Source organism: Zootoca vivipara, chromosome 8, assembly GCF_965207765.1.
Source record: "Zootoca vivipara chromosome 8, rZooViv2.hap1.1, whole genome shotgun sequence".
Classification (NCBI taxonomy): Eukaryota; Metazoa; Chordata; class Lepidosauria; order Squamata; family Lacertidae; genus Zootoca; species Zootoca vivipara.
Window position 1 is genome coordinate 33,266,917 of NC_142591.1, and position 27,995 is coordinate 33,294,911.

At 41.2% G+C, this 27,995-nt stretch overlaps 1 protein-coding gene across 3 annotated transcripts in view; it reads left to right on the forward strand.

Moving 5' to 3' along the window:
• ZNF516 (zinc finger protein 516) overlaps nucleotides 1-27,995 on the forward strand; it is a 118,272-nt gene that overhangs the window by 78,643 nt on the left and 11,634 nt on the right. For 2 of the 3 annotated variants that reach the window (XM_035126324.3, XM_035126325.3), the window contains exons 3-5: nucleotides 15,412-16,863; nucleotides 24,461-24,565; nucleotides 25,574-25,641. In XM_035126324.3, the coding sequence (XP_034982215.1) occupies nucleotides 15,412-16,863; nucleotides 24,461-24,565; nucleotides 25,574-25,641 (1,625 nt within the window). The remainder of the gene's footprint in view (nucleotides 1-15,411; nucleotides 16,864-24,460; nucleotides 24,566-25,573; nucleotides 25,642-27,995) is intronic. The other variant, XM_088676264.1, reaches the window with a different exon arrangement.

Here is a 27,995-nt window from a genome sequence, read left to right on the forward strand (position 1 = left end):
GAATTAACTAGTGTGACAGGTCATCTGAGTAGATCCAGTGATTTGTTTTTACAAGAACTGATATTGGTATGGTAACTGCACAAAGCTCACAAGAGTCCCCCTACACATGATAGAAAGCTAAATCAACTTTTGGCCAAAGGTTGAAAACCAATAGGACCTCAGAATTATATTACTTACAAAAAAAAAAAGCTGATGAGATACATTGCCTTCACGCCCTGCACCCCTTCAGAAACCAAGCCTAGATACATGTAGCTGCAGTTATGCACATTCTTCACATGCTACCCTTGCCTCTTATCTTTTTCAAGACACAGTGTTCAGGAAACAATTTTCCGTTTGAAGTTCAAAACACAAGCTTGTCTCCTTCACCACTTTATGGGGGTTGAGAGGAGAGGAGGGAAGAAAGAATAGAGGCAAGGTTTATCAACATCGTGCTGTTACACATTACATTTTATTATTTTATTATTCCATTTTATTATTTTAAAAAAACTAAACACTTATTAAGTACACTTAACAGTTACCTATGTAGATGTAACATTTACAAGAGCCATTAAAATGTGTTGTCTTCAGCAAAGCTGTGGGACATATTTATTGTCTGTCTCCGGACAACAAGACTGACTTCTTCCTCTCTCATGTAAACTTTCCCTTTTCATAGTTTGTCCAATGGAGACTCCTTGTTTCACTCCACTCAATTCAACTTTGCAGTTTTAATTAATGCCTACTTCCCGATAAAACATGGTTGTTGTTTTTCTGTTGAAGCTTATCTTCCCTCTGTGGTTCTTTTTTCAAGGACTGAAAATGGAGACAGCAAAGTGGTCTACTCTTTGCTAACTTCATTTTCGGTCCATACTGAGTGGAAAGTAAAAACAAATACAGGCTGGGGGCAAAGCCTAAAAGTAATTTGGATTCATATGACCATTGGGTTTCAAAGCAGCATTTGTTAAACTTCTCTGAGCACCATTTTATCTGTAGGGATCTAAACTCTTTCTTTTGCTTGTGCTTTTTAAAGGGAAGACCAAAGATTTTACTTAAAAACGATTTATACAGCTCTCTGTCTTAGTGGATTGGCATACATTTTGCACAATAAGGATCCACTTCACAGATGACACTTTTTCCATGTGGACAGAAATGCACTGTTGTGTACTGCATCGTGTGAATAAAGCAAGTGTGTCTAATTTTTTTGGCTTATAGGAAATAGTCACTAGCATTTTCAGTACTGTAAATAATAGCTTTCTACACACACGCACACACATGCACACACTTTAAACAGTCTCCTTTGCTTCCTTCTGCTTCATTATCCCCCCCAAAGTACCCCTTTCTTTCTTCAACTTCTAAAAGTTCCAGTGTTATGACTGCAAGATTAATGCCTACATTTATGATTTCATGGTCCACAAATTTATACTTTTTGCCGTAATGTGAAATTCCTTGCTGGAAGGATTTCCAGAGTTTTATGTTAAAGAAGAAGAAAGGTCTCATTTTCCTGAAATTGTTATTCTTGAAAATGAAATAATTTTATTGATAAAGCCCAGTGGTTTCAGAATGCAACCCTACCATAGCCAGCATTTGGGAACAAAGGAGCAGACACTTGCCTGCAGTCCGGAACAGAACAGATTATTGAATTGGTCTGCTGGTTGTCCATTCATGTTTTCCATTGCCCAAATTCTAAGAGTTTAGTGCTTTTTATTTTCCACAAGCACCAGGTGTCCACTTAGACAATGCTAGAGTGATTAAGATTCAAATATGTTATGAGTTGTAAATTCCTTTTGGCTTTGTGTGTGTCACCTGTTTTTCCTCATTTGTTGCTGTATTGTGTTTTGTTTTGTTTTTTTAAGGACTGGAGGGTTTAAAGGGATAGTTGAAGCACGCATTGGTTACCCTAGAGCAGGAGTAAAGTAATACCTAAAGTATTTTTTTTTTAACAAAAGAAGAAACAAAAATAATTTAGGCAGAAAATGTACTTGGATCTAATTTCCACAAGGGTTATATAAGGTATGGATAGTGAATTACAAAATAGCACAGGTGGCTTTGTAGAATGGAGGTGTGTATGAATATTATTACTAATATTAATATTGATAATAATTCTAACTCAACCTTTAGCTCTATAGATATCTGAGTGGTATGCAGGCATGTGAAATAAAACTAGCAGTTTTTCCGGGTCATGTGGCCAGCATGACTAAGCCGCTTCTGGCGAAACCAGAGCAGCACACAGAAACGCCGTTTACCTTCCCGCCGGAGCAGTACCTGTTTATCTACTTGCACTTTGACGTGCTTTTGAACTGCTAGGTGGGCAGGAGCAGGGACCGAGCAACAGGGATTCGAACCGCCGACCTTCCGATCGGCAAGCCCTAGGCTCAGTGGTTTATACCACAGCGCCACCCGCATCCCAGAAGATGAATGGAGACCTTTTTTATCTGTGGGCCCACCCCTGCTATACAGTGGATACCTACATTTATGATTAACTGGAGAGAAAGGTTCAGGATTAGTTCGTTCTTAACTGCATTTCTTCTTTCAATTGCTGTTAACTATTAGGCCAGGCACCCCCAAACTGCGGCCCTCCAGATGTTTTGGCCTACAACTCCCATGATCCCTAGCTAACAGGACCAGTGGTCGGGGAAGATGGGAATTGTAGTCCAAAACATCTGGAGGACCGAAGTTTGGGGATGCCTGTATTAGGCTGCAATTTTCTATTCACTTACTTGAGAGTAAGTCTCATGGGTCTCAGTTGGGCTTTCGTTTTTATCAAGATGAACATATGCAACATATGTGATCCTGCTCCTGAACATCAAAAGATGGATATTAAGATCATAATCAAGATTAGAAGGTATTGGGATTTTCGGATACAGTGTTGTTTCTAATAACGAAGTCCAGTTTTAAACAAAATTAAATGATACAGATTCCCCTGATCAGTAAAAGTGGTCTAGATCAGTGAAAAGTGTTTGATTTGTTTGGGGTCTTGCTGACATTCTCAGTATTAGAGTAGTACAGTGGTATCTCTATTTATGAACTTAATTCGTTCCGGAGGCCCGTTCTTAACCTGAAACTGTTCTTAACTAGAGGCTTGCTTTCGCTAATGGGGCCTCTTGCTGCTGCTGTGCTGCAAGCACACGATTTCCGTTCTCTCATCCTGGGGCAAAGTTCTCCACTCGAGGTAACTCTTCCAGGTTAGCGGAGTTTGTAACCTGAAGCGTTTGTAACCTGAGGCGTTTGTAACTCGAGGTCCCACTGTAGTGGGTAGTATGGCGGGGCTCTGCACTCACCCAATCTCCAGTTTGTCATGTTGCTGATGCTTACCAAGAAGCATAAGGTCAGTGTGGTGCAAGCGCACTGGCAGAGCCAATCAAGCACTGTGCTGACCTCACCATCAGCTTTTGCACTTGGCCTTTCCCCTTCTACCTCCTGGTAAGCAGCAGCAATGCAACCAACCCCAGGCATTGTGTTGCTGCTATAGAGTTGTTATATGCTATAGTGTATTGTGTAGGTTGTTTGTGTATCTCCTCTCTCATTCTATAATGACTTGGGTAAGCTAACTGGACTTATTTTGCTCTCTCTGGTTCCTTAAAGATGTGTATCAGGTGAGGGCTATAATACTGTTGAATATTAACTGGTCCAACACGTTATATATTGATGCTGTTGTGTAGGGAAGTTTTTAATGTTTGATGTTTTATCGTGCTTTTTTTGGGGGGGGTGTAGTGGGTCTAATAAGTTGAAATTTAATTTTAGACTCCATTTTGAGTTACTTCATCATCGCTAGAAAACAACATAAGAATACGTGAGATTTAAACTGGAATATTCTTTTTTATTATTATTATTAAAGATTTTCTTGGTTTACAGAAATATGTGCAATGTCTCTCGTAACATTTTTACAGATCAGCTTTTAATATTCTAGGGTGGCTGGGGAAACTCAGCCAGATGGGCGGGGTATATATAAATAAAGTATTGTCATTATTATTATTATTATTATTATTAAATGCAGGGGGCCGAGCAAAATAACCTTTATGTCCTTCCATTCTATTAAAAATAAAATTTGAATGTCCAAACATTCATTTCATAATCATTGTTCTAAGACTGACTATGTGGTTCCACATTTGCATTGGGGAGGTGAAAGGAAAGACCAATGCTTTTAAAATACATCCTCCTTTTTTTGTCCAGTTGTATTCGAAATATTTCACTTAAAGTCATAGAAAACGAGAGCTTCTGTTTACAGTTGACATGATATTTAGATTAAAAAATAAATAAATTAGAAACATTCTTTAGCAAAGTGGAACAAACTACAGCGTTTTAAACATACACCTAGAGAAACACACTGACAGGCAACAAACACCCACAACCAGAATGGAAAAGCAACTAGGTTAATCTGATGTCTTTACAATATTTTGCTTACATTTTTTATATTTTAAAATAGAAGATTCATGTAAGTATTAACCGGGTTTTCTGGATGCATTCAAGCCCTTCATTTTTAATATCATGCTGCCAATAAAAGCCATCTGTATTAGTTTCCCATCTTCTGAGATAACACAGCAAAATATAAAATCCTGCAGGCAGCGTCGCCAATCAAAACAGAGCCAGAGGTCTAGCAGTAAAATGTAATAATAACCAAAAGCCATGTAATACAAAGCAGAAATGCTTGTTCAACAGGTAGGAAATCTTCTGAGGTTCTTTGTGGCATTACACTTAAGTAGGTCAGACTTTCTTTTCATTCACTTTTACTGGGCAGTAAAATGAGCCTTTGCCCAACTTGTTTGACTTAACTAGGCTTCCATCAGTGTGACACTCTAAAAGACATCAGAGCCCACTTTCGATATTTATTTATTTAAGAAATTTACATGCCGCCTATCATCAAAAGCCAACAGGGCGATTTACAACATGGTGACATAATAAACAACCTAGTGTATCACATGATATCCACAAAATGCAAAATGTTAGAAGTTGTTGTGAATTGTGTGTGTGTGATAGTGTGCGTGTGCATGTATAATACACAGTAAAAGATAATAGTACTTTATATGTTCTACATTATAAGCAGCAGTGACAAATTATTCATAGTGCCAACCAAGCAATAAACACCACAACCTTGCGAAACACAATGTCTAACAACATGCTATTATTTATATGCATTTACTGTGTCAGTAAAGGTAAAGGGACCCCTGACCATTAGGTCCAGTCGTGACCGACTCTGGGGTTGCGCGCTCATCTCGCATTATTGGCCGAGGGAGCCGGCGTATAGCTTCCAGGTCATGTGGCCAGCATGACAAAGCCGCTTCTGGCAAACCAGAGCAGCACATGGAAACGCCGTTTACCTTCCCGCTGTAGCGGTTCCTATTTATCTACTTGCACTTTGACGTGCTTTCGAACTGCTAGGTTGGCAGGAGCTGGGACCAAGCAATGGGAGCTGACCCCGTCACAGGGATTCGAACCGCCGACCTTCTGATCAGCAAGCCCTAGGCTCAGTGGTTTAACCACAGCGCCACCTAGCCCCCTCCTTTTTGTGTGCAAGCTGTTTTTTTAAAAATGCGAACATAGTAAAAAAAAAAATGGAGCCAAATATGCTGCAAAACCATGTGCAATATCAATTTAAGGAGGAAGCTGGGGTGGGGTGAGATTGATTAAATATCATGTGCAACCGGAACCCCAGTCACAATTCAGACATTGCATTTAGCCAGGTGACCTATATGACCCACTGCTCTGCAAGACTGTAACCACCACCTTAGCTGATTGTATGTTTCAAGCTTACCCTTGCTGACAGGTAACTATGTTCACATGGTAAGAAAGCTTGAACCGCAACTGCTGGTTTAAGATAGCTAATAGTTACAATTATCCTGTGATGAGCAAGGTTGCCATAAATGCTTAGTGCAGCAAAATGACCTGCTTCTCTCATTTAGTAATTTTCAGGTTACACCAGATTGTGGCTTACCACAAACACACATAAAAAGTGCTAAGGGATACAGTAGGTATGTTTGTTGAATTTCTCAAAGTGTTGCCCCTAAACATTTCTATGGCTCCAACATCTCTGCAACATCTCATAAAGTTTTGTGCACTAGCTTTGCAATGGAACAGTGGTTGGCATACCTTGTCCTACAGATGTAGCTTGATGAGTTATTCCTCTGTCGAGTTTATCACCCATGGCTGAAAACTATGGCCAGAAAAGCCACCTCGATTGGACTACCACCATCCCTCTTTTATCATCTGGGCTATGATACAACCCTTGAATCCCTTAGGCAAAGGCTTTGGAACATTTCACATAGCAACCTGCGATCTCGATCTCATGTAATCTCATGTAGCAGCAGGAATCCAATATGGGTACGACTTTCAGATACCCTCATATCTTAGGAACCTGTCTGTACCAACCTATCGGCGTAAAGCGAATTTGTCTAGCGAGGCAGCCTCCACTAGAAAAAACCTTTCGTTAAGCGGAAATTTCGTTAAGCAGGGCATTCCTTAAGCGAGGCACCACTGTATTTACCAAAGCCAGACTAAATGTATTTCCTTCGGAAGTGCTAAAAGGTAGACTGAGAGGCATCCCTTATCATAATAGGCTTTGTTTATGTTCTCAGGACGTCGATTGCATGATGCATATCTTACTGCATTGTGGGCAATACGAGCAAGCAAGGGACCAACTGATCAAACCCCTACTGGCAAATCTGCCGAGAAAATCTGAAGCCTCCCATATTAAATATCTTTTGTCTAATGATATTATAGCGGCCGTGGCAAAGTTTCTTTCGGAAGTCAAAAGAAACTCAAGACAAAACAAAATGACTGCCTTGGTTTCTCTGTCTCTCTTGTGGTTGGCTGTCTTAACTGTATTTTGTTCTGAAATTGTTCTATGGGTCTTTGGACCGCAATAAAGATTTATATATTATTCATTTGTCTGGGCATAATGAGTAGCATTGGGTTTCCCCACTGAGTAAGTTTGCCTATTGGCATCAATGACCTGAAAGTCATAGTACTGACATTATGGAAATAGTGTCCGGATACTGAAATCCTCAGCCTTAGTAGGTAAGTTGGGGTGTGGGGATGTATCCTACTAAATGGATCCTACTAAAAGTGGGTGGGAGAATTCTACACCCACCCCAGAATTCTGTCCCTCACACGGCATAATTTCTTAGCCTTATATAGTTAAACCCTGCATCCTAAAATAATCTAAACTTCCACATGCTCCAAGCCAGTACATTTCCCCCTGTGCCATGTCATTATCAACTCTTTTCTGCTCGTAGGTCTCTTGATTGGTCAATAAAGAGAACTCTGAGTAATACTACCAGGGGCATACTTAAAATAGTTCATTAAAAATTATTCTCTGCAGCACCTCCAGCAACTGCTTGACATCAAGGATGAGTTGTGGGAGTTAGCGAAAATTGGGGGGCTGTGGCTTGGGAAGTATCAAGGCATTTCTCATATGAGATCTTTCCGGAATAAATTGCCTCAGTAAAAGCTGATAATTTCCCATATGAAAAAAGGTGGCATTCTTTTCAGCTGCTGGTTTCCTCCGGATGTGTAGATCAGGGTTAGCCAACATGGTGCCCTGCAAACATTTTAAACTACAACTCCCATCATTCCTGGCTGTTGGCCATGCTGATGGGACTTGTAGACCACAACATCTGGAGCGCACCATGTTAGTCCAGATATTGACATTAAAATCATAAATCAAGAGCCAATTCCAAATTTGGAAATAGTGTGGAAAAGACTACCTGGAACAGCTGAATTCCAGTGGCCCAGTTTACACAAATAGGCAAATGAGATGGTGGAGTTGTGAGGAGTTGTGATTGTATCTGAATAGACTGCATTTAGGCACCCATGTTTCTGAACTCTCATATGGGGACAGGGAAATTCATTGAAAGTAGAAAACTAGCACAAGGGGGGGGGGTATGCTGGTTAGTTGTATGCTAGTTCATTTTTATTTATTTATTTATTTTACTGGCAGGGAGTTTTCTTAGGTTAGGGAGCATGCAAAAAGTACACACACATCCGGGCCAATAGTTTGAAGCTGTAGAGTTATTTTGGAAATTAATAAGAAAAGCATACAGTACTAGGCAGAAATTAGTGAGTTTTAAAAGTCTATATTTCTGTGATCTGCATGGAAGGCTATGATTCTGCGCACAGTTAAAGCTGCTTAAATTGCAGTGAAATCATATGGCTCTAAGGCTGCTAAGTGTGTACAGGATTTCAGCCATTCTTGGCTGTCACTCTAATGGCAGGTGATTTCCCAACCCCGTGAAACACCAAAGTCTAGAGAGCAAGCCTTTGTTACTGAAAATAATGACTCCTAGTGGAAAGGATCAATCTCCTCTACTGTATTGCAGTTGACCGGAAGTGTTAGTTATTTACTTCTGTTTATTATTTAGCTTTTTAAAGCAAACTAACTGCACCGTAGTAGGAAAGACTTGGAATTCTTCAAAACATTTAACTGCAGCAGATGTGCTTTAAAAATAACACAGATGTGCAGTGTCAAATTTCACAATCCCTGGCAGCTCTTTTGATTCCAAGTGTCGATTTAACTAGCGGTGCTGGGCATGTGCTTTCAGGAAGTCTTAACTTCTTGTAAAACAGGAAGAAACACTTTAAATACAAAGAACCTTGTCCCATTGAGAATTTGAAAAGAAAATGATCTTTACCGAATGAGTATTCAACCCTGCTAGACAGCAAATGCATGGGTTATTTTTAAGCTAATTACTCAGAATTAAACAAAGGCTTAAGGCTTTTTGCCTGAACTGGAGATGAGGCCAAATTAAATTGAAGTTGAGACACTGGTTTTTTTTGTTTGTTTTTAAAACCACACTCAGCCTAAAACAGATCACATTTAGCAGGGTTGGAACACTGCCTGTGGTACCAAAGTTATACTAAGCAACAGTGATGTGACTTTCCAAAATACTTGCATGATGCAGAGAGGAGATGCAGATACAGAAAAGACCACTTATGATCTGATTCTTGGAATCTCAGTAATTCTGAGCACTTGGAATATATGTGGAAGATGAATATTACCAGCCACAGGGCCAGGCCCATCCATGAGGCAAGGTGAGGCGACCAACCGCCTCAGGCGGCAGGAGCCACAGGGTCAGCAGATCTGGCCTTCAAGGAATGCATTGCCCACTACTAGAAATGGTCCAAAATAAAACAAGCAGCACGTAAAGGCACCAAATTCAATCAAGTTTCAATCAAGTATTATTAATCCAAAGAGAAAACAATAAGAGAACCATATACAAGTGCTGACACAAGAGCCAAAATCAAACGTTAAGCAGATAGCATGTACAAATTAAAGGCAAACCAGTCTTTATAGTCTTTGAGGCTATCTAGCGGTCAGCAAGTGGCAGCAGGTCGAACGAGGTGTCAATGGTAGTAGACAGGCTGCCGGCGTTTTTTTGCCTGTTTCGCCCATATGACGGGCTTCTTCAGTAGTTCTCCTTGTACTTTTATGTTTAGTACATTCACTGGTGGTATAAACCAGGTCTTATTAGTATTCGAATTAAGACACTAATATACATATAAACAGAACAAATATCAGAAACAGTACTTACAATTTGTATGAAACCACTTATCTTGGCTTAGGCCACAATGCTCAGGTGTTTTTTCAAAAGGTTCTCTCATTTACATATCCACTGGTAATACAAATCAAATTCTGATTATTGTTTGAAATAATACAGTAATACAATTTCTAAAATACATGTACACATAAAGAGATACTTACATTTCTTGTATTCAGAGTATTTTTGGTTTGAGCATGTATTGACTAAGCAAATATCCTGTGTTTGGAGCACACTTATATACAAAAAGTTGGTTCACAGGTGATAATAATTAAAGATGACAATTGGGAGGGGGCAGAAGAATGTGAGTACTGATAACACTTACAGTATCTCTATGATTACTGTATGTTATACTGCTGGTGTGTTCGTTTAAATGAATACAGAAAGGTCAAGATCTGAGTTTAAACCGTCCGGTTGTAATGTCTTAAACATAAAAATCAATTTAGTTTCTTGTTGTCTCAATATTTTTAGGATATCCTGCTTGTGGTATTTCTTGGGTGTGTACTGCCATAAGCCAAAAAACATTAAATCGGAGTCACTGTGTTTCATTTGTAAAAAATGAGGTGTAAGAGGGGCTTCCATCACTTTATTGCGGATGCGTGATCTGTGTTCTCCTATACGTACCTTTAGTGCCCGCGTGGTGCTGCCTACATACAGTTTGTTGCAAGGGCACCGTATGCAATAAACTACGTTCTTGGAGTTGCATGTGGTCATGGAGTTGATTTTAAAAGTGAACTGCATATGTTCACTTTTTATTTCTTTTACTTGTAAACTGTAGGGGCACATATTGCATGAGCCGCATCTATAGTGGCCTTTAGTGACAATGGATGGTGATTCCAAACAATCAGCTTTGACCAATTGATTGCGCAAAGTTCCTTTCTTCCTCAACCCTAAAAGGGGGGGATCTTTACAGCCAGGTATGTCTTCCACAATATGCCAATGTTTATATATAATGTTTCTAATGTGGCTGGCCAGGGGTGTGAAATCCATCCCCATGACCAGGCGGCTGGGTTTTCTGTTTTTAATGCTATCAGACCGTGTTTCAAGCAAATTTTTTCGATTGCGACCGTCTACACGTCTGTATGCGTCCTGTATGATACAATTAGGGTAGCCCCGGTTAACGAGAGCTTTTTCTAGCTGATGAGCCGCATTTCTATAGTCTCTCTTGTCCGTAGCATTCCTTTTCAGTCTGATTAACTGTCCGTATGGTAAATTTCTTTTTAAATGAGAAGGGTGACTTGAAGAGTAATGGAGTAGGGAGTAACAATCCGTTAATTTCTTATACGGTTTGAATGCCAAGGTGTTTCTATTTGAAATGTAGACCACTACATCCAAAAATGGAATTTCTTTTTTATGATACTGACAAGTAAATTTTAGATGGGAATCCAATGTGTTCACCCATTCTTGGAATGCAATACATGTTGCTTCAGATTTAAAAATTATGAGCAAATCATCAATGTATCTTTTAATCAGAATGATGTCATTTGTAAAGGGGTTAGATTCAGAAAAAAAATGTTTGTTTTCAAAGTCAATCATGTGAATGTTTGCTACCGATGGGGCCAATGCCGCGCCCATAGCAACCCCCTTGGTTTGGATGTAGAAGTCATTTTTATACCTGAAGAAATTATTTTCAAAAACAATATCCAGTAATTGGATTAAAAAATAATAAGGAGGGGTTTGTTCTTGTCTGGAACGTAGTAAATTTTCAATGGTCCCTCTTATGGTCTCTAGTGGGATATTAGTGTAGAGAGAACCTACATCGAGTGTTGCCAGGATCGCTCCTCTAGGCACGGGAAGGTCTTCCAGTTTAGCAATGAGATCTTTAGTGTCTCGGATATATGTGGTGGCCCTAAGCACTCGCATTGATGTGTATAAAATGATCCGTCAACTGAAACTAAAATTATTATTTCAGTCCAACACTGATACCTTGGACACTAGTACTCCTTTTAAAACCAAATCAACCTTCATCCCCCATAACCAGGATTTTAGGATAGAAGCTTTTCATCATGAAATTATAAAAGACTTAGACAGATTGGAAAAACGTCATATCCCTACTAGACATAATATAACTAGAGAACAACAAGAGCTAATTCATAACTTGGCGAATGACCGCTCCATCACAATTAAACCTGCGGACAAAGGAGGGGCTATTGTCTTAATGGACACAGTCACTTATGAACGGGAAATAAACAGGCAATTGGCCGACAGAAGATATTATTTACCTCTTAGTTATGATCCCACTCAGAAAGTTTCTAACCTTATTCGTATCACGGTCAATGAGGCTCTAGCGCTAGATTATATTTCTATACAAACCGCCGAGTTCCTACTTTGTAAAAATCCACGGGTCCCTATCTTTTACACTCTCCCCAAGCTCCATAAAAATATCACACCACCCCCGGGCCGTCCTATTGTCTCAGCTGTTGGTTCACTCACTGAACCCTTATCCAAGTACCTAGACTCATTTATATTTGAATACTCCACTGCCACCACCACATATATCCGAGACACTAAAGATCTCATTGCTAAACTGGAAGACCTTCCCGTGCCTAGAGGAGCGATCCTGGCAACACTCGATGTAGGTTCTCTCTACACTAATATCCCACTAGAGACCATAAGAGGGACCATTGAAAATTTACTACGTTCCAGACAAGAACAAACCCCTCCTTATTATTTTTTAATCCAATTACTGGATATTGTTTTTGAAAATAATTTCTTCAGGTATAAAAATGACTTCTACATCCAAACCAAGGGGGTTGCTATGGGCGCGGCATTGGCCCCATCGGTAGCAAACATTCACATGATTGACTTTGAAAACAAACATTTTTTTTCTGAATCTAACCCCTTTACAAATGACATCATTCTGATTAAAAGATACATTGATGATTTGCTCATAATTTTTAAATCTGAAGCAACATGTATTGCATTCCAAGAATGGGTGAACACATTGGATTCCCATCTAAAATTTACTTGTCAGTATCATAAAAAAGAAATTCCATTTTTGGATGTAGTGGTCTACATTTCAAATAGAAACACCTTGGCATTCAAACCGTATAAGAAATTAACGGATTGTTACTCCCTACTCCATTACTCTTCAAGTCACCCTTCTCATTTAAAAAGAAATTTACCATACGGACAGTTAATCAGACTGAAAAGGAATGCTACGGACAAGAGAGACTATAGAAATGCGGCTCATCAGCTAGAAAAAGCTCTCGTTAACCGGGGCTACCCTAATTGTATCATACAGGACGCATACAGACGTGTAGACGGTCGCAATCGAAAAAATTTGCTTGAAACACGGTCTGATAGCATTAAAAACAGAAAACCCAGCCGCCTGGTCATGGGGATGGATTTCACACCCCTGGCCAGCCACATTAGAAACATTATATATAAACATTGGCATATTGTGGAAGACATACCTGGCTGTAAAGATCCCCCCCTTTTAGGGTTGAGGAAGAAAGGAACTTTGCGCAATCAATTGGTCAAAGCTGATTGTTTGGAATCACCATCCATTGTCACTAAAGGCCACTATAGATGCGGCTCATGCAATATGTGCCCCTACAGTTTACAAGTAAAAGAAATAAAAAGTGAACATATGCAGTTCACTTTTAAAATCAACTCCATGACCACATGCAACTCCAAGAACGTAGTTTATTGCATACGGTGCCCTTGCAACAAACTGTATGTAGGCAGCACCACGCGGGCACTAAAGGTACGTATAGGAGAACACAGATCACGCATCCGCAATAAAGTGATGGAAGCCCCTCTTACACCTCATTTTTTACAAATGAAACACAGTGACTCCGATTTAATGTTTTTTGGCTTATGGCAGTACACACCCAAGAAATACCACAAGCAGGATATCCTAAAAATATTGAGACAACAAGAAACTAAATTGATTTTTATGTTTAAGACATTACAACCGGACGGTTTAAACTCAGATCTTGACCTTTCTGTATTCACTACTAGAAATGGAGCAGGAGAACAGTAATAATAATAATAATAATAATAATAATAATAATAATAATAATAATAAATATTTGTATTTGTATCCCGCCCTCCCCGGCTGAGGTCGGGCTTAGAGCAGCTAACATCATAAAAACAACACAATATGCATAAAAACAGACATCAATTAATTAAAATACATTTTAAAATTAATTCAGACATGTTAAAATCTGGGCAGGTGGCAATTATCAGGTTGGAATTGAAGTGGTTAATACTTGCCAGGGCCAGCTGTTTCCACTGAACATACAAGAACCTGTTAGCGGGTTGGGGGCCTCCTTCGGGCTTGTTTTATACAAAGGAAAGTAAGCACAGCCCTAGGACTGGCTCATGTGATTTTGGGTTGTTTTTCTCTCTGAGTAAACTGTCCTCTCTGGTCGGTATTTCCTAAATGGTTTTTGGGAAAATACCATTTGAACCAAGAATACTTCTGTACACTAAGCAAGAATGTCCACAATTACAGCATTGCCCAAACATGTCACTGTGGTTGCAGAAATCACTGGCAAAGTATGTGTATCATTTGCCCACACAGTATGTTTCCCATGTTATCTGATACAGGCATGTATCTGTGAAAATTTGCCCTGAGGAAAAATCAACCCACAGGACTGTGTGAACTGCTCTTTGGTCTTGAATCCTTGCATCGCTTTTCAAATTGTTTTTCATTTCTGGCCATCATCTTAGATCCTTCTTCGTGTACCCCTTCCATGGGAGATTCAGAGGGTGGCAACACGAGAATGGGCCTTTTCAGTGGCAAACCCCTATTTGTGGAATGCTCCCCCCAGAAAGATACACCTGGCACCACTTTGATCTATAGTCACCAGGCAAAGATTTTTCTCTTTTGGCCCTTAATTTGAAGGGTGCGATTATGGCCTTTTAGTGGGGTTGGATATGTTAGACCTGCCTTTTAATTGTAAAACTGTGTTTTTAAGAATGGGGGTTGTTCTTAATTAATTTTAATGTAACTCATTTCAGCAGCGGCGGAGGGCAGGCGCACTGCCCCCAGGAACATGGTGCGCCGTGCGCAGGGGCGTGACAGGCAGCCGCGATGGCGCCCCATGGGATTGCGCCACTCAGGGCAGCCCGCCCATATCTTCCTACGCCCCTGCATTTCAGACACACATTGAATAAAGCAACTGACAAAAACAATAATGTGAACGTAATAGGTAACTTCGCTGTGTGCATCACCCAAGAGAGGTGTGGAGGGGAACCACATGTGATCAGTGATGTGTTCCCCGTCTTGGTTTGTGGAATACTCTTCCCAGGAAAACCCACCTGGCACTATCATGATAAATATTTAGGTTACAGGCCAATACTTTTGTGTTTATTCAGGCCTTCAGTAGCTAAGCCTCTTCTGTAGTGCTCATCTTTTAGTGGGGTGGGGAAGGACTTAGCATTTTGATTGTGTAATGGGATGGCCATTTTAGGAATTGCATATTGCTTTAAAGTGTCTGGTTTTCACTTGATTTTATCAGTTTGCATTTTATCCAATTAAGTCACTTAGAGGCTTCTCTATAAAGTGACTAACAGATGTATTAGTAGTAAGAATAGTGATGATGATGATGATGATGATGATGATGATGATGATGATAGCTTCACTGTGGGCTTGTGCAATGGGGGATTTGTACTTTTGCAATAAGCAGCGCACACAGAAATCCACTACTTGTATGTTTCCCAGTTCCTTTCAGTGGTGGTCCCTTGAGCTGAAAGCAATAGGTGGGAAAGTCTCATGGAGGGCAGGGGCTCACTGTGTGCATGAGAATCACCCACCTGTGGGGCTGCTGTGGTATGCTGTGACTTTGTCCAACCCAAAGAAGCTTTTCCCCATTCTCTGATATTTATCTAGAAAACCTGCATCTTGCATGTGTTTTGTCTTCATAGTAATTCTGTTTTTATGTGTGCCTTCCAGGTAAGAAGCCATACCTTTGCAGTTTTTCTGAAGAAGCACCTCTGGCAACCCTACAGTTCAACCATGGGAGAAACATTACAAGAGAAAACAATGCCAGTGAATCTAAAACAGAGCTGTCTTTGGTGGCATCTATACCAGAAAACAAGACCAGAGAACCCTTTCCAAAACATGTGGATTGCAAAATTTCCCAGGATTTAAAGAGGTCGGCATTTCAGCAAAGCCACAATTTCCCTTGCTCCAGTAGGACGGTTGACTTTGCTTCTAGACTCTGTCCAACGTACTCTGATGTGAGACTGGATTTGCAAACCCCGCTGGGCAAGGGCTCTGAGGAGAATCCTCCTGATATTTGTGAAGACCCTGTGTTAATTGACAGTGCAGATTTCCCAGAGAAGATTCCATTAGATCTAAGTGAGAAGTCAAGCAGGGCTGATTCATGCAATGCGAGTTTTACCTCAACCTTACAGGCTGCTTTGATTGTCCACCCGTGCCCTTACTGCAGTCATAAGACCTATTACCCAGAAGTCCTGTGGATGCACAAAAGAATTTGTCACAAGGTCAGCTGTAACTCTGTGGCTCCCCCTTGGGTCCTTCAAAATGGATTCAAGAGCATAAAACACAACGCCGTTTTCATGGCACGAAGTGGCCGCACCGGACCCCCTCCTGCTCTTGGTGGTAAAGAATGCCAGCCTTTGCCTGTCAGCAGATTCACACGCCTTCAGGTGCCAAGTTTGGGACCTAAAAATAATTCTTCTGGTTCTGCTATGACTGCTAAGCCTGGGGCTATGCAGAAGGATGCGCCACTGCCCACTGGTAGCTATGGTCCACGGTCATCAGGCACAGATGGGTACAGGCAGCCCAAACTGAACCACACCCACGAGCAAAACAGCACAGTATCCCAACAGCCCCAACTGAAAGCAAAATACGAAGCAAACCCCAAGTTGCTGCAGGCAGGGAGCTTTGGCGTAAGTTTGGCGCCTTCCCCGGTGATTGTCTCTAAACCCAACTCACAGCCCTCCAACAGCAAACTCGCCGAGAAGTATACCGTCCCCCAAGTCAGTGCTGGGTTTGTCCCTTTAAGCAAGCATTGCACTTCAGAACCAGGGAAGGCCAAATTTTACTCTCCGCCTCAGTACCTCCCCCCGTGTAAAGCTGAGCCATACCTTGTGCAAGAAGACCCACCTGTGCCTCAGCAAGATCCGAACACCAAGAAAGAGAATGAGGCGAGGGCGCTGGTCAATTGTACAGCAGGATCCAGAGCAAGTCCTCTAATGCTGTCCCAGCCTAACACAGCAGGGCCTCTCCCACCTGTACATTCCACCAAACAGGAGCCACCGTCGGAAGGACACGAGAAGTGCTTGGACATTTTGAACATCTTTAAGACCTCCATTCCAAAGGATCTCGCCACTCTCTACCAAACATGGGGTGCCAATAGCCCTGTAGTGGACCATGCTGGTAAGGGTTCTAATAACTGCTTTTCCATGGTATTTTGTTCAGTTAATGACTATCGCTGACCTTTTGGATTTGTGAAAAGGGTGTGTATTAATCACCATGTTTAAACTAGATTACCTCCCTTGTTTTAACTGTCGCAACTTTACTCCAGTTCAGGCTTCCCCAAACTGCGGCCCTCCAGATGTTTTGGCCTACAACTCCCATGATCCCTAGCTAACAGGACCAGTGGTCGGGGAAGATGGGAATTGTAGTCCAAAACATCTGGAGGGCCGAAGTTTGGGGATGCCTGCTCCAGTTAGTTCCCTGGGAGTAAGTCCTGTTGAATTCTATTGGTGCAAATTCAATGGCATTTTTATTTTGTGTGCAATAAACATACCTTTTAGAGAACGTGAGGCGTGGAGAATTTGGAAATTGGGGCTCGGAAGAGACCCTCACTGGTATAGCCGGCCATGCCATCATTCACTGCCCTTTGCACCAGAATCCTGGGGTGGATCTACACTCATGTTTTTAATGTTAGGAAAAGGTTAAGGAAGGATTGTGGTAAAGCAGAGGGACAATGATGCATTGCTTTTAACATTCTTGTTGTTAAAATGCGACACCAGAGGGTGCTGCGGAGCAACCAGAAGTGTTTTGACTAAAATAAACCAACAACAAGGTAACAAAGACGATTTAAATTACAAGTATGCACTGTGACCTTTTAGAACAATATATCTTACATCATGGGTAGGCAAACTAAGGCCCGGGGGCTGGATCCGACCCAATTGCCTTCTCAATCTGGCCCACGGGCAGTCCGGGAATCAGCGTGTTTTTACATGAGTAGAATGTGTCCTTTTATTTAAAATGTATATCTGGTTTATTTGTGGGGCCTGCCTGGTGTTTTTACATGAGTAGAATGTGTCCTATTTATTTAAAATGCATCTCTGGTTTATTTGTGGGGCATAGGAATTTGTTCTTCTTCTTTTCCTCCAAAATATAGTCTGCCCCCCCCAAGGTCTGAGGGTCAGTGGACCGGCCCCCTGCTGAAAAAGTTTGCTGACCCCTGTCTTACATAGTTCAAATAACGTTAAACAGGTCAGTGTAGATCCAGCTTTTCAGCAGCCTTTGAATGTGAACCCTAGTGATGAGGGGGTGTTGGGAGGGGGGGGAGCCCCTTGTCAGCACTGTGCCAATTGCTCCCTTTTCTCTGGTGCTGATCCTGGTGAAAGTTCCATCTACACACGTTTCTAAGCAGAAGGTAGATATACAAATGTTCTTAGTCTTCAGTGCAAAGAACTAAGATTTTTTATATTTCTTTTCATTTCTTTGTGGAAGAGTCTTTGAGGGAACAGGCTTTATTGAATGCACTGGTAAGGCTGTGCATTGTGACTTAGGGTTTGAGTTGTGTACAATGAGTTATTTCACAACATAAAGACAATAATAAAACAACAGGTGCAGATGGTCATGCATGAGAGAAGAGAGTAAATGGGTAAGGGAATAGCAGGTACCTCATCTTCAAGGATTTGACTTTCCCTATTGGATTCTGTGTGTATAAACTGATATGGAAATCTGCTTCCTTTTGTTCATGGCCCTTGTGTAAACATCCATTGAGAAATCCTAAGGCTTTTCATTCCTAATTCTCTTAGCAAGCTAAATATAGCTGTTATTCCTTACTGGCTAAATAAGAAAGTTTTAACTAACTGTTAGCTAGATAAATCTAACAAGATGCCCTTAGAAAAGTTCCTTCTGTTCTCTCTCTCTCTCTCTCTCTCTCTCTCTCTCTCTCTCTCTCTCTCTCTCTCTCTCTCTCTCACACACACACACACACACACACACCTCAACACCCCTCATTTATACCTGCCTATTGAGTAGAAAAGACCCTGGAAAAGACCCTGATGTTGGGAAAGATTGAGGGCACTAGGAGAAGGGGACGACAGAGGACGAGATGGTTGGACAGTGTTCTCGAAGCTACGAACATGAGTTTGACCAAACTGCGGGAGGCAGTGGAAGACAGGAGTGCCTGGCGTGCTCTGGTCCATGGGGTCACGAAGAGTCGGACACGACTAAACGACTAAAGAACAACATTGAGTAGAAAGGCTTTTAGAAGTGTCTTCTAAAAAATGTATACCAAAGAGGTGAAAGAATGAGCTTGGCCAGTTGTGGATACAAATATAGTCCCGAGTAAGGCACAAGCTTTTACTTTTTGACCATTGTGGAAGAATGCAGTAATATATTTAAGGACGGGCCACCTCATAATTCTGGAACTACTGCTACGCAGTTCCCCCCATGTTGCAAAATAACACCAGAATCTCCAGGCATGAGGATGAGTCTACATTTTGACTTTTCCCCATGACAACATTGCCCCATTTCTGAAATGGTCAATTACAGCATGGGGAAGAGGTACAGTATGGGTCCTGCTCACATGACTCCTGGATGCTGATTATACTGTCATACTCAGGCTACTCCCACCCAACCCCATGTAATGTTTCCCAAATTCTACCCCCCCCCACCAGTTCTATATTCTAGCTTCCCACAAGTAGAAAAGGCCATGCAGGCTCCAACCACACATGGCTACCAGATGTTTGGTGGTGATGTCATTAGTCTTGCTGGTGCAATCATGCTTCTGGATCTGGACACAGAAGCTTGGCTTAGAATCATAGAATCATACCACAAGGGCCATCCAGTCCAACCCCCTGCCAAGCAGGAAACACCATCAAAGCATTCCTGACATATGGCTGTCAAGCCTCCGCTTAAAGACCTCCAAAGAAGGAGACTCCACCACACTTCTTGGCAGCAAATTCCACTGTCGAACAGATCTTACTGCCAGGAAGGTTCTTCCTAATGTTTAGGTGGAAGCTTCTTTATTGTAGTTTGAATCCATTGCTCCATATCCGCTTCTCTGGAGCAGCAGAAAACAACCCTTCTCCTCCTCTATATGGCATCCTTTAATATATTTGAACATGGCTATCATATCACCTCTTAACCTTCTCTTCCCCAGGCTAAACATACCCAGCTCCCTAAGCCGTTCCTCATAAGGCATTGTTTCCAGGCCTTTGACCATTTTGGTTGCCCTCCTCTGGTCACGTTCCAGCTTGTCAGTATCCTTCTTGAACTGTGGTGCCCAGAACTGGACCCAGTACTCCAGGTGAGGTCTGACCAGAGCAGAATACAGTGGTACTATTACTTCCCTTGATCTAGACGCTATACTCCTATTGATGCAGCCCAGAATTAATGGGCCACCCTTTAATTTTCTGGAGTTAGGATATGTGTGCCAAGTTGGGCTGTTAATCACAGGCCCCAGCCTTGGTCATTAGATTGGCCATTCTGCCTACTGCTGGCAGTTCACATGTTCCCTTAATCTAGATTGAAAACACTAGATACCCCTGGCCAATCATTAAAAAATTAAATTATTAACAAGAAAGGAAAGTGGGAAATAGTCTGTGGGCAGGAAAGGTTTTCAATAGCCTTTTAACACGTTTCAGAACACCAGTATCGACATTCAGTTTGGGGGAAAATATAAAAATTGTTAAAACGAATTAGGAGGGCTGCTTTACCTTTAGCTTGTTTTTAAAAGTAAGGTGGAATTGCAAAATGTTTATTTATTAGGATATTTCATCCAGGACAGTTGACACTCTATTGCCAGACTTTCATACATACTTTTTGGTCATTGCATTCCCCATTCACACACATTTTTGTCAATAATAATAATAATACTGTAATAATAATAATAATAATAATAATAATAATAATAATAATAATATCATCATAGGAATTCAAATGGTTGCTTTTGTGTTTTAGTTTACCTTTCATTCTCTTTTCCGATCTCTGTATTGAAGCAAGTGCTGGTGCAGATATTTAGACACACTAAATTTGCTTGGACAAGAGTAGTTTCATTCAGGTTTCATTCAGAAGAATAGTTCAGTGATTATAGTTCTACCCAACCCACAGATTATAATTAGTAGAAATTTGGAATTATTTTAGCATGTGTTTGCCAGCGTGGGTCACAATATTACATTGTAAGCAAAGAATGCTTTTTTGTAGTTCACATACAATCTCTCTCTCTCTCTCTCTCTCTCTCTCTCTCTCTCTCTCTCTCTCTCTCTCCCTCTGTATTTCTCTCTCACACGCAGAAGCATTATTCATCTTCTAATTTTGAATATTCGGTTTATTTCTCTTTTGCAGTAGAGCTTTATTGGCCCCAGTAGATCATTCCCTTATGAATGCTTTAGTATGCAATGGAATTGGGGCAGGTTTGGAGCTTTGGCTTTTACATTTTAAATTGGCCTTCTATTCTCAGGAGAGAAGTGCACAGTTTTGTTTCCTTCTAGTAACACAGTGATTTCCCAATCCCGCAGAGAAATAGTTACAAGTACTGCCAGAATATCAGTGCAAGCTATTAGCATTTGTATTATGTCAGGCATTCAGCAGTTTGATGCTTGCTTAAGAATTTCTAAAAACTAGAACAACAAAAACCAGGGGTCTCAAATCTGTGGAGGTTATTTTTCTATTTTACTGTTTGTGTTATTTACTGCTATCATAATATTAAATGTGACACTGGCAGCACGGTAATTTCCCCATGTGGTTTCACAGAAATTCCTACGTATGATGAGAAATTGAAATTTATTTAAATAAAAGTGACTAATATTTATATACATATATACACTCCTAATATTATATAATTTATCTTGAGAGATAATTCCACAAAGGTGTCATTGTGATCTGCATAAAAACCTTGAGAGTGTTTTTTCTCATCAACAGTTGACAAAACACACTCTCAAGGTATACAACCAGATTTTTTTTTTGCAAAGGGATTGTTAACATTAGCTATAAATTAATAGTGTTTCTCCTCTGTGTGATTTAAGACCAGTTGATTGGCTGCTTTCTGCCCTCCAGCACTGCTTCGTGGTAAGATAATAGTATATATTTATGTAGCACATTATGTATGTATTCATTTGTTAACTGCTTTTTCTGTACAGCCCAGGAGCTGAAGCTCCTTTGGCAGCTCACAAAATGGAGGTCAACCACCATAATATAATAATAAGACATGAAGTAAAATCTAAAATGGATTTTAAAAGCCACAGAGAAAACAACAACAGTGAAGAGCAGCAGTGTAAGGATATTATAAGTGTCAACATATTTTTAAAATTAAAGGACAAAAGAAGTCTAGCAGAATGAAAAAAGTCTTCATCTGGCACCAAAAAGACCAACATTTGGGGGCCACATGAGCATATCTGAGATAGGCGTTCTACAATATGTGTGGCATCACTAAAAAGTAGCTGCCTATTTCCCTGCATTTGGTGAGAGCACCCAGAGAAGGGCCTCAGAAGGTAACCTTTGAGTTTGGAAAGGTGGTCCAAAGTACCTCATATACACTATTTATACACCTCATATACACATTTATGAGATCCCCATGGAGCAGTGGTTCCTAAACTTTCTTTGGTGAACCGTTTATATAGCACCGTGAAACTCGTATGTTTTACAGTGAATGCAGCGCCTCAGAATGCAGCCTGCTTTTAATCCATGCAGAACAGCTAGTTTAGGGGGTGTAGGACAGGCTGCATGACACATGCACACACAGCTCTGTCCACTCACTGCCCCCACAGCATCTGATGCCCGAGGCAGCTATCTCACTCTACCTCATGGTAGAGCCGGCCTTGCTTCTCCTTGGTGAAGCAGATGTCTGGAGTTCAAAGCACAACTTGTCCCCACTTGACTCCCGGATTACAGTCCAAGTCCTCAGAACTCACTGGGTAACCCCTATTCTGCACATGCCTCTCCCAGTGGAACCAAAATCTGAGAACTGGGTTTTTAGAATATACTTTGAATATGACCAGTAGGAACAGCCATTCCTTTTTTTATTGAAAGTCACGCCATGATGCGGCATACTTCCCACTGGGCCATTCTGTTTGCAGTGAGGTGTTATGCCAGGTTGCCACATACCGTACCTCTGCCACAGCTGAAAATAGCACCATTTATTTCTTGTAAAAGGATACTGCAGTTCTATGTTGCCTCATCTCTACCCCTTCTTGAAAAATGTGAGATTTTTTTTTGCCCTTTAAAAACTCTTAAAATCCTAACACCCACCCACCCACACCCACAGTTTTGCAGTCCGTTATTACTTTCAGCTTGAATTCTGGATTGCCTGCCATCCCTTTATTTTATTTTGTTTTCCTTGCAAGGCTGCAATGGAGCAAGAAATGCAGACTGGAGGTGGGGAGAGAGGCAGGACTTGTCTGTGAGGAGGGGATAGAGAGAAGATCTGGAAAAGGGCCAGCAGGAATCATTTACCCGTGTGAGCAGCTTCTCCCCACCTCCCCCTGCCTCTCTGTAACCAGCTTGGGCAGCTGGGTTGGAGCGCCAGAATGAGCTAGGATTAAGACAGGATCACGGATTTGGGTGAAGACAAGATTCACAGTCTAAATTCTAGCCGTGGTTTCGGACTGTGGTTTGTTGGCCACAAGCAATTCATAATGAGCACTGTCCTAATGTGTACATGTGTGTTTACTTCTGTAATGTCTGGATGGCTTTTCTACCACTTGGATGTTCCACAATGATACATTTTCACTTTCAATGTGCCAAGGCAGATGATGCCTATTTTAATTATATCTCTATCTCTCAATAAAAGAAAATTAAAAAGATAAATTCTGTTATTCTACCCTTGATCCGCCTCTCCTCCTCACCACCGCAGCGTTTTGATGGGTTCAAAATTTTCAGCAACAGCCCCTTAAATGATTTTTCTTTTAAAAGGCAGGACATGCTAATGGCAAATAAAAACCTTTTCCCACCCCTTTTGAAGATGCTGCCTAACCCAAATAGCAAAGAAGACGCTTCAAATATTTTTGAGAAAATAAATAACCCAATAAAAGTCAAACGTGTCCTTTTTGATCAGCAGTAAAAGACAAAGACCAGCCCTTTAAGTCAGATACTGTAAACTGACCTTTGGAAAAAAAGAAGAGGTTTGAGTCATTTTTCCACAAATGCTAATGGCCTAGAAAACATGTTTATCAAAAGCTGGCAGAGGACTGCTGCGTTGCTACTATCTCCAAATGCCCGTAATGACACTTTGATTCACAGATGTCTTCCGCCTGTGCCTCAGAGCTCTGGGGTCAAAGCAGCACCAGCAGGCAGGTAAGGCAGGGCTAAAGGTTTGATCAGCTTGTGATGGCTCCACTCACTCTGCATTTGTCTCCAAGGTATTGCAGCCTGGGGGGGACAGTCGGGCTCTGGTTCTACTCACTTCCTATTATCCATGTGACTTGTCTCCGCCACGCTGGAGTCACTTTGATTTGCCTGATGTACTGCTTGACAAAGCTGGGTGATGGCTGAAAAGTAGATCCAGCTGCTATGAAAAGCGCACACCTGACATGCCAGTCCTGGTGCGGGCACATCATGGGGAGCATTTTTTAATTCAATGTAATTTATGCATCCTTGCCGTCCTGTGTGTGCCTGGCCTGTCAGCCGGTGCCTAGATGAAGGCTGACAGTTGTCATCCAGGGCCTGAAGGTAGCCTCACATAATGACACATTAGACATACTAATGATGTTTTCCTCTGGCATAATGTTTTCTTCTCAACTTTCCCTGACTCCTCGCTTCTCTCCCCCCTCCCCTCTTCTCTCTACCATAGGGATGCTTAGGACACAAACACGCCAAGGAGACTATCTCTGCGTAGAGTGTGGAAAGGGTTTCACCCAACCAAGCCACCTCAGAACTCACATGAGGTCTCACACAGGTACATTTTTCTTTACCATTCCATCAAGCGGGTGGGAGAAGCCCTTACTTACAATATTTCGCCTTATTCTTAATTTCCTTTACTAACCTGCTTTTTATTTTATTTTTTGATTTTTGTAAAGAGAAAGATTCCCCATTTTGTTTAATTTCATATTTGATTAGTGTCGATCTTGTTCTTTTTCAGGTACTTAGTTCCCCCCACCCTCCCCACATGCCTTACATAGCACTGCAGCACAATTGAAATAAGCTTATTTGTAAGGTTTTGGTATATGTGTGTGTGTGTGTTTAAAATAAACCCACCACTTTAATTAGAGAGCAGAATACTCTGGAATGAATATGCTAATGAATTCTCTTGCCATCAGCACAAATTGAAATCAAAGACCCTTTTTGATCCAAACATGAAGCTTTGTTTTGCTTTCCCCTTGCTGCAGACTGAAAGAGGTCTGAGGTTTAATTTTTTTATTTTATTTTATTTGGACAATGATAAAACACTAAATCTCAGCCCTTTTCAAGCTGTGCGATTTGGAGAACGTAGCAAGCTTGAAGCTGCTAGTGTGTCAAGTTACCTCAATAGCATTACATGAGACAGTGAGACTAGCAGAGGTTTTTTTTATTTATTTAAAAAAATATTTCTTTTTCTTTTTTGGAGAAGTGTGAATGATGCATACATAAGCCAGTCTGATGCAAAATGACAGAGGCCAAATGGTAAGTAATTCAAGAAGAGGGTCCCTTTACACATACACTGATAATTAATGTTGTCAGTGATTGCTTTCTTCAGCACTGAAGTCTGAATTAAAAAGGGCAATGGCCTTAGGCTGCCATTAGCACACTCTCTTACAGTAAGTGTTACGGTAAATTGGTATTTTCCGGCTACGGGCGAGGAGCTGGTGTCTCTGCTTTTTCCCCACCCTCCCCCAAATGTGGTTTAATCTGTAATGGACTCGAATATTGTACGCGCACTAACGAAGCTTGAATGTTAATCTGTTAACAAGCCCCCTTGTTCCCACAGTGGTATTTGAGTCTAATGGACTCCGAGGTACTGACGTTCACACCACCTCCGCAGACGCCCCAAAACAAGTATGTTTTACAATTAATTGGGTATTTGGTTTTTAATGTGGTAGCTGGGGAGAAAAAAAAAGTTACACCGTGATACTCATCAGTAAAGCACTGACTCGTTAGATAAGAGTGTAAGTAAACAATAACCGTGCTGTGTTTGGTTTTAGATGCTAAAATTTGTGGAAAGGCCCTATACAAATGAGACAATTTATTAGCGAATGTCAACAAAATTGCTAAAAATATATTGAGAAGGGAGGGAGGGTAATTTAACAGCATTTAAAATTGCTATCCTGGTTTCGCTAGGTAAGTTCTTCAGTGCATATCTGCCCACTTCTCTAATTTCTGAAATGCAGCAACAGTAGAACTCACCCATAGTCCGTGTTTTTCTGAAGAGTATTCCTATCACAGTATTATATAGCTCCTATCTTTTGAAAGACGCTTATCTTTCAATCTCTGTGGTCTCTGTGTGGTGGTGTGTTTTCCTCTCTTGACAAGCACCTGGCTGTCCTCTAAATTTCCTTATTTTCACTAATGCTGTCCTGGACGTTATGTTTCTTGCTTTTTATTCCTCCCTGGTGTTTTTGGTTTCATTTTTATTTCCAGTCAGTTCCAGACCACCTAGTTCCCATCGGCCCATCCATGCATAGCATGGGCCTAACATCTAGTGCAAGCAAGTTCAGTTGCTTTTTCAAGTTCTGAATGTGATCCTTTATTAGCACAGGAATAAATTCTGGCACACACACACACTCAGGCAAATACTGAGTAAGCTATGTGTGTTTATTATTGCCTCCTAGTACAGTACTTCAGTCCATCAGAGGAATTTATCAATTTTTCCATTACAACATCCCCCACCATTAGTTTCAACATGGCCGTAGTGCTTGGAGAACTGCACCCAGGATTCCTTGCACAGGACCTGGAACAAGGGATTGCAATGCCCTGATCCTGAGCACACACACCAGGAAATGGACCTGTGCGTATATTATGTTGATACTGGGACGCCTTTGAAAATAACTTCATCCTATCCTGCCCATAACATTTGGGAATGTTCATCAAGGAAAGAATTAGCATCATGTTGAAGGTTTCCATTCTCCTCAGAATGGCTGTCAGGAATGTCAATGGGGTAATGGAAAACTCTCAAAGCAGTGAAAATAATAATCGTTGGTAAACACACATCGTTGGTAAATGCAGGAAATTCATATAGTTAAACACCTCTAAGAAGTAAAAAGATAAGGACATTTGTATTGGGTTAGATACAGTGGTACCTCTGGTTACGAACTTAATTCGTTCCAGAGGTCTGTTCTTATCCTGAAACTGTTCTTAACCCGAGGTACCGCTTTAGCCAATGGGGCCTCCTGCTGCCGCTGCACCACCAGTGTGCAATTTCTGTTCTTATCCTGGGGCAAAGTATAACACGAGGTACTACTTCCGGGTTAGCGGAATCTGTAACCCAAGGTACCCCTGTATATTCCAGGGCTGGATCTAGATACATTTAAAAAACCCATTTCAGGAAAATGCCTTGTAAACCTCATACTGTAATGGGAAATCATGTCGCTGAAAGATGAAACTTCACAGCGCCATCTGGTGTCACAGTGTTATAACACATTTAAAACGCCTTTTCTTTACTAATGTAGCTGAGTCCCAGGTCTCTCATGTCCACCATTTTATTTCCAACAATAGCCAACCCAATAATTTGGGCAGAGACCAGTGCTGACTGACAGACCACAAACTTTACATGGAAAAGGACCTGGGATAAATCCCTGGTACCGCCTGTCAAAGTGTGATATGAAAAGGCTCTGCCTGAGATGCTGGAAGGATAGCGCTGCTGAGAAGAGCAGTACTGGACTAGAGGGACAAAAGAGTCTATCTATGTTGGTACAAGGCGGGCACAAGGATATGTGCCTTGTCACGGGACAAATGATAAGTTATTTATGAAGCACCACATTGGGGATCCTAGTTCTAGGTGATGGGCCTTTTGCAGCAGTTCTGTTTCTTGTTTTATCACAGCTGTCCTTCCATTTCACATATGTATCCGCTGCCCTGTTAGTGTCGTTAATTAAAATGCATACTTTAACTGTGTCTGCTCTCATCTTTTTCACCACAGTCAACAAAAGGGCACTTTACCCACAATATCAACTTCTAGTTCATTCTCAGGGGTGGGGAAGGGATCTCAGTGCCTCCAGAATGCTGGTAAAACCATTGTTTTCCTGTTATAAACTTCTTAATTGGAGAAATAGCTATTCAGGACACTGGAGCAATGTCAGTTCTGGTTATGGCTGTGCCATGATTTCCAGATTTTCTCCATGCTCCAAACCATAACAATAGCTTTGGAAAGAAAGATTAAAATGGTTTTCAGTGAAGGTTTGGTGGTTCTTAGC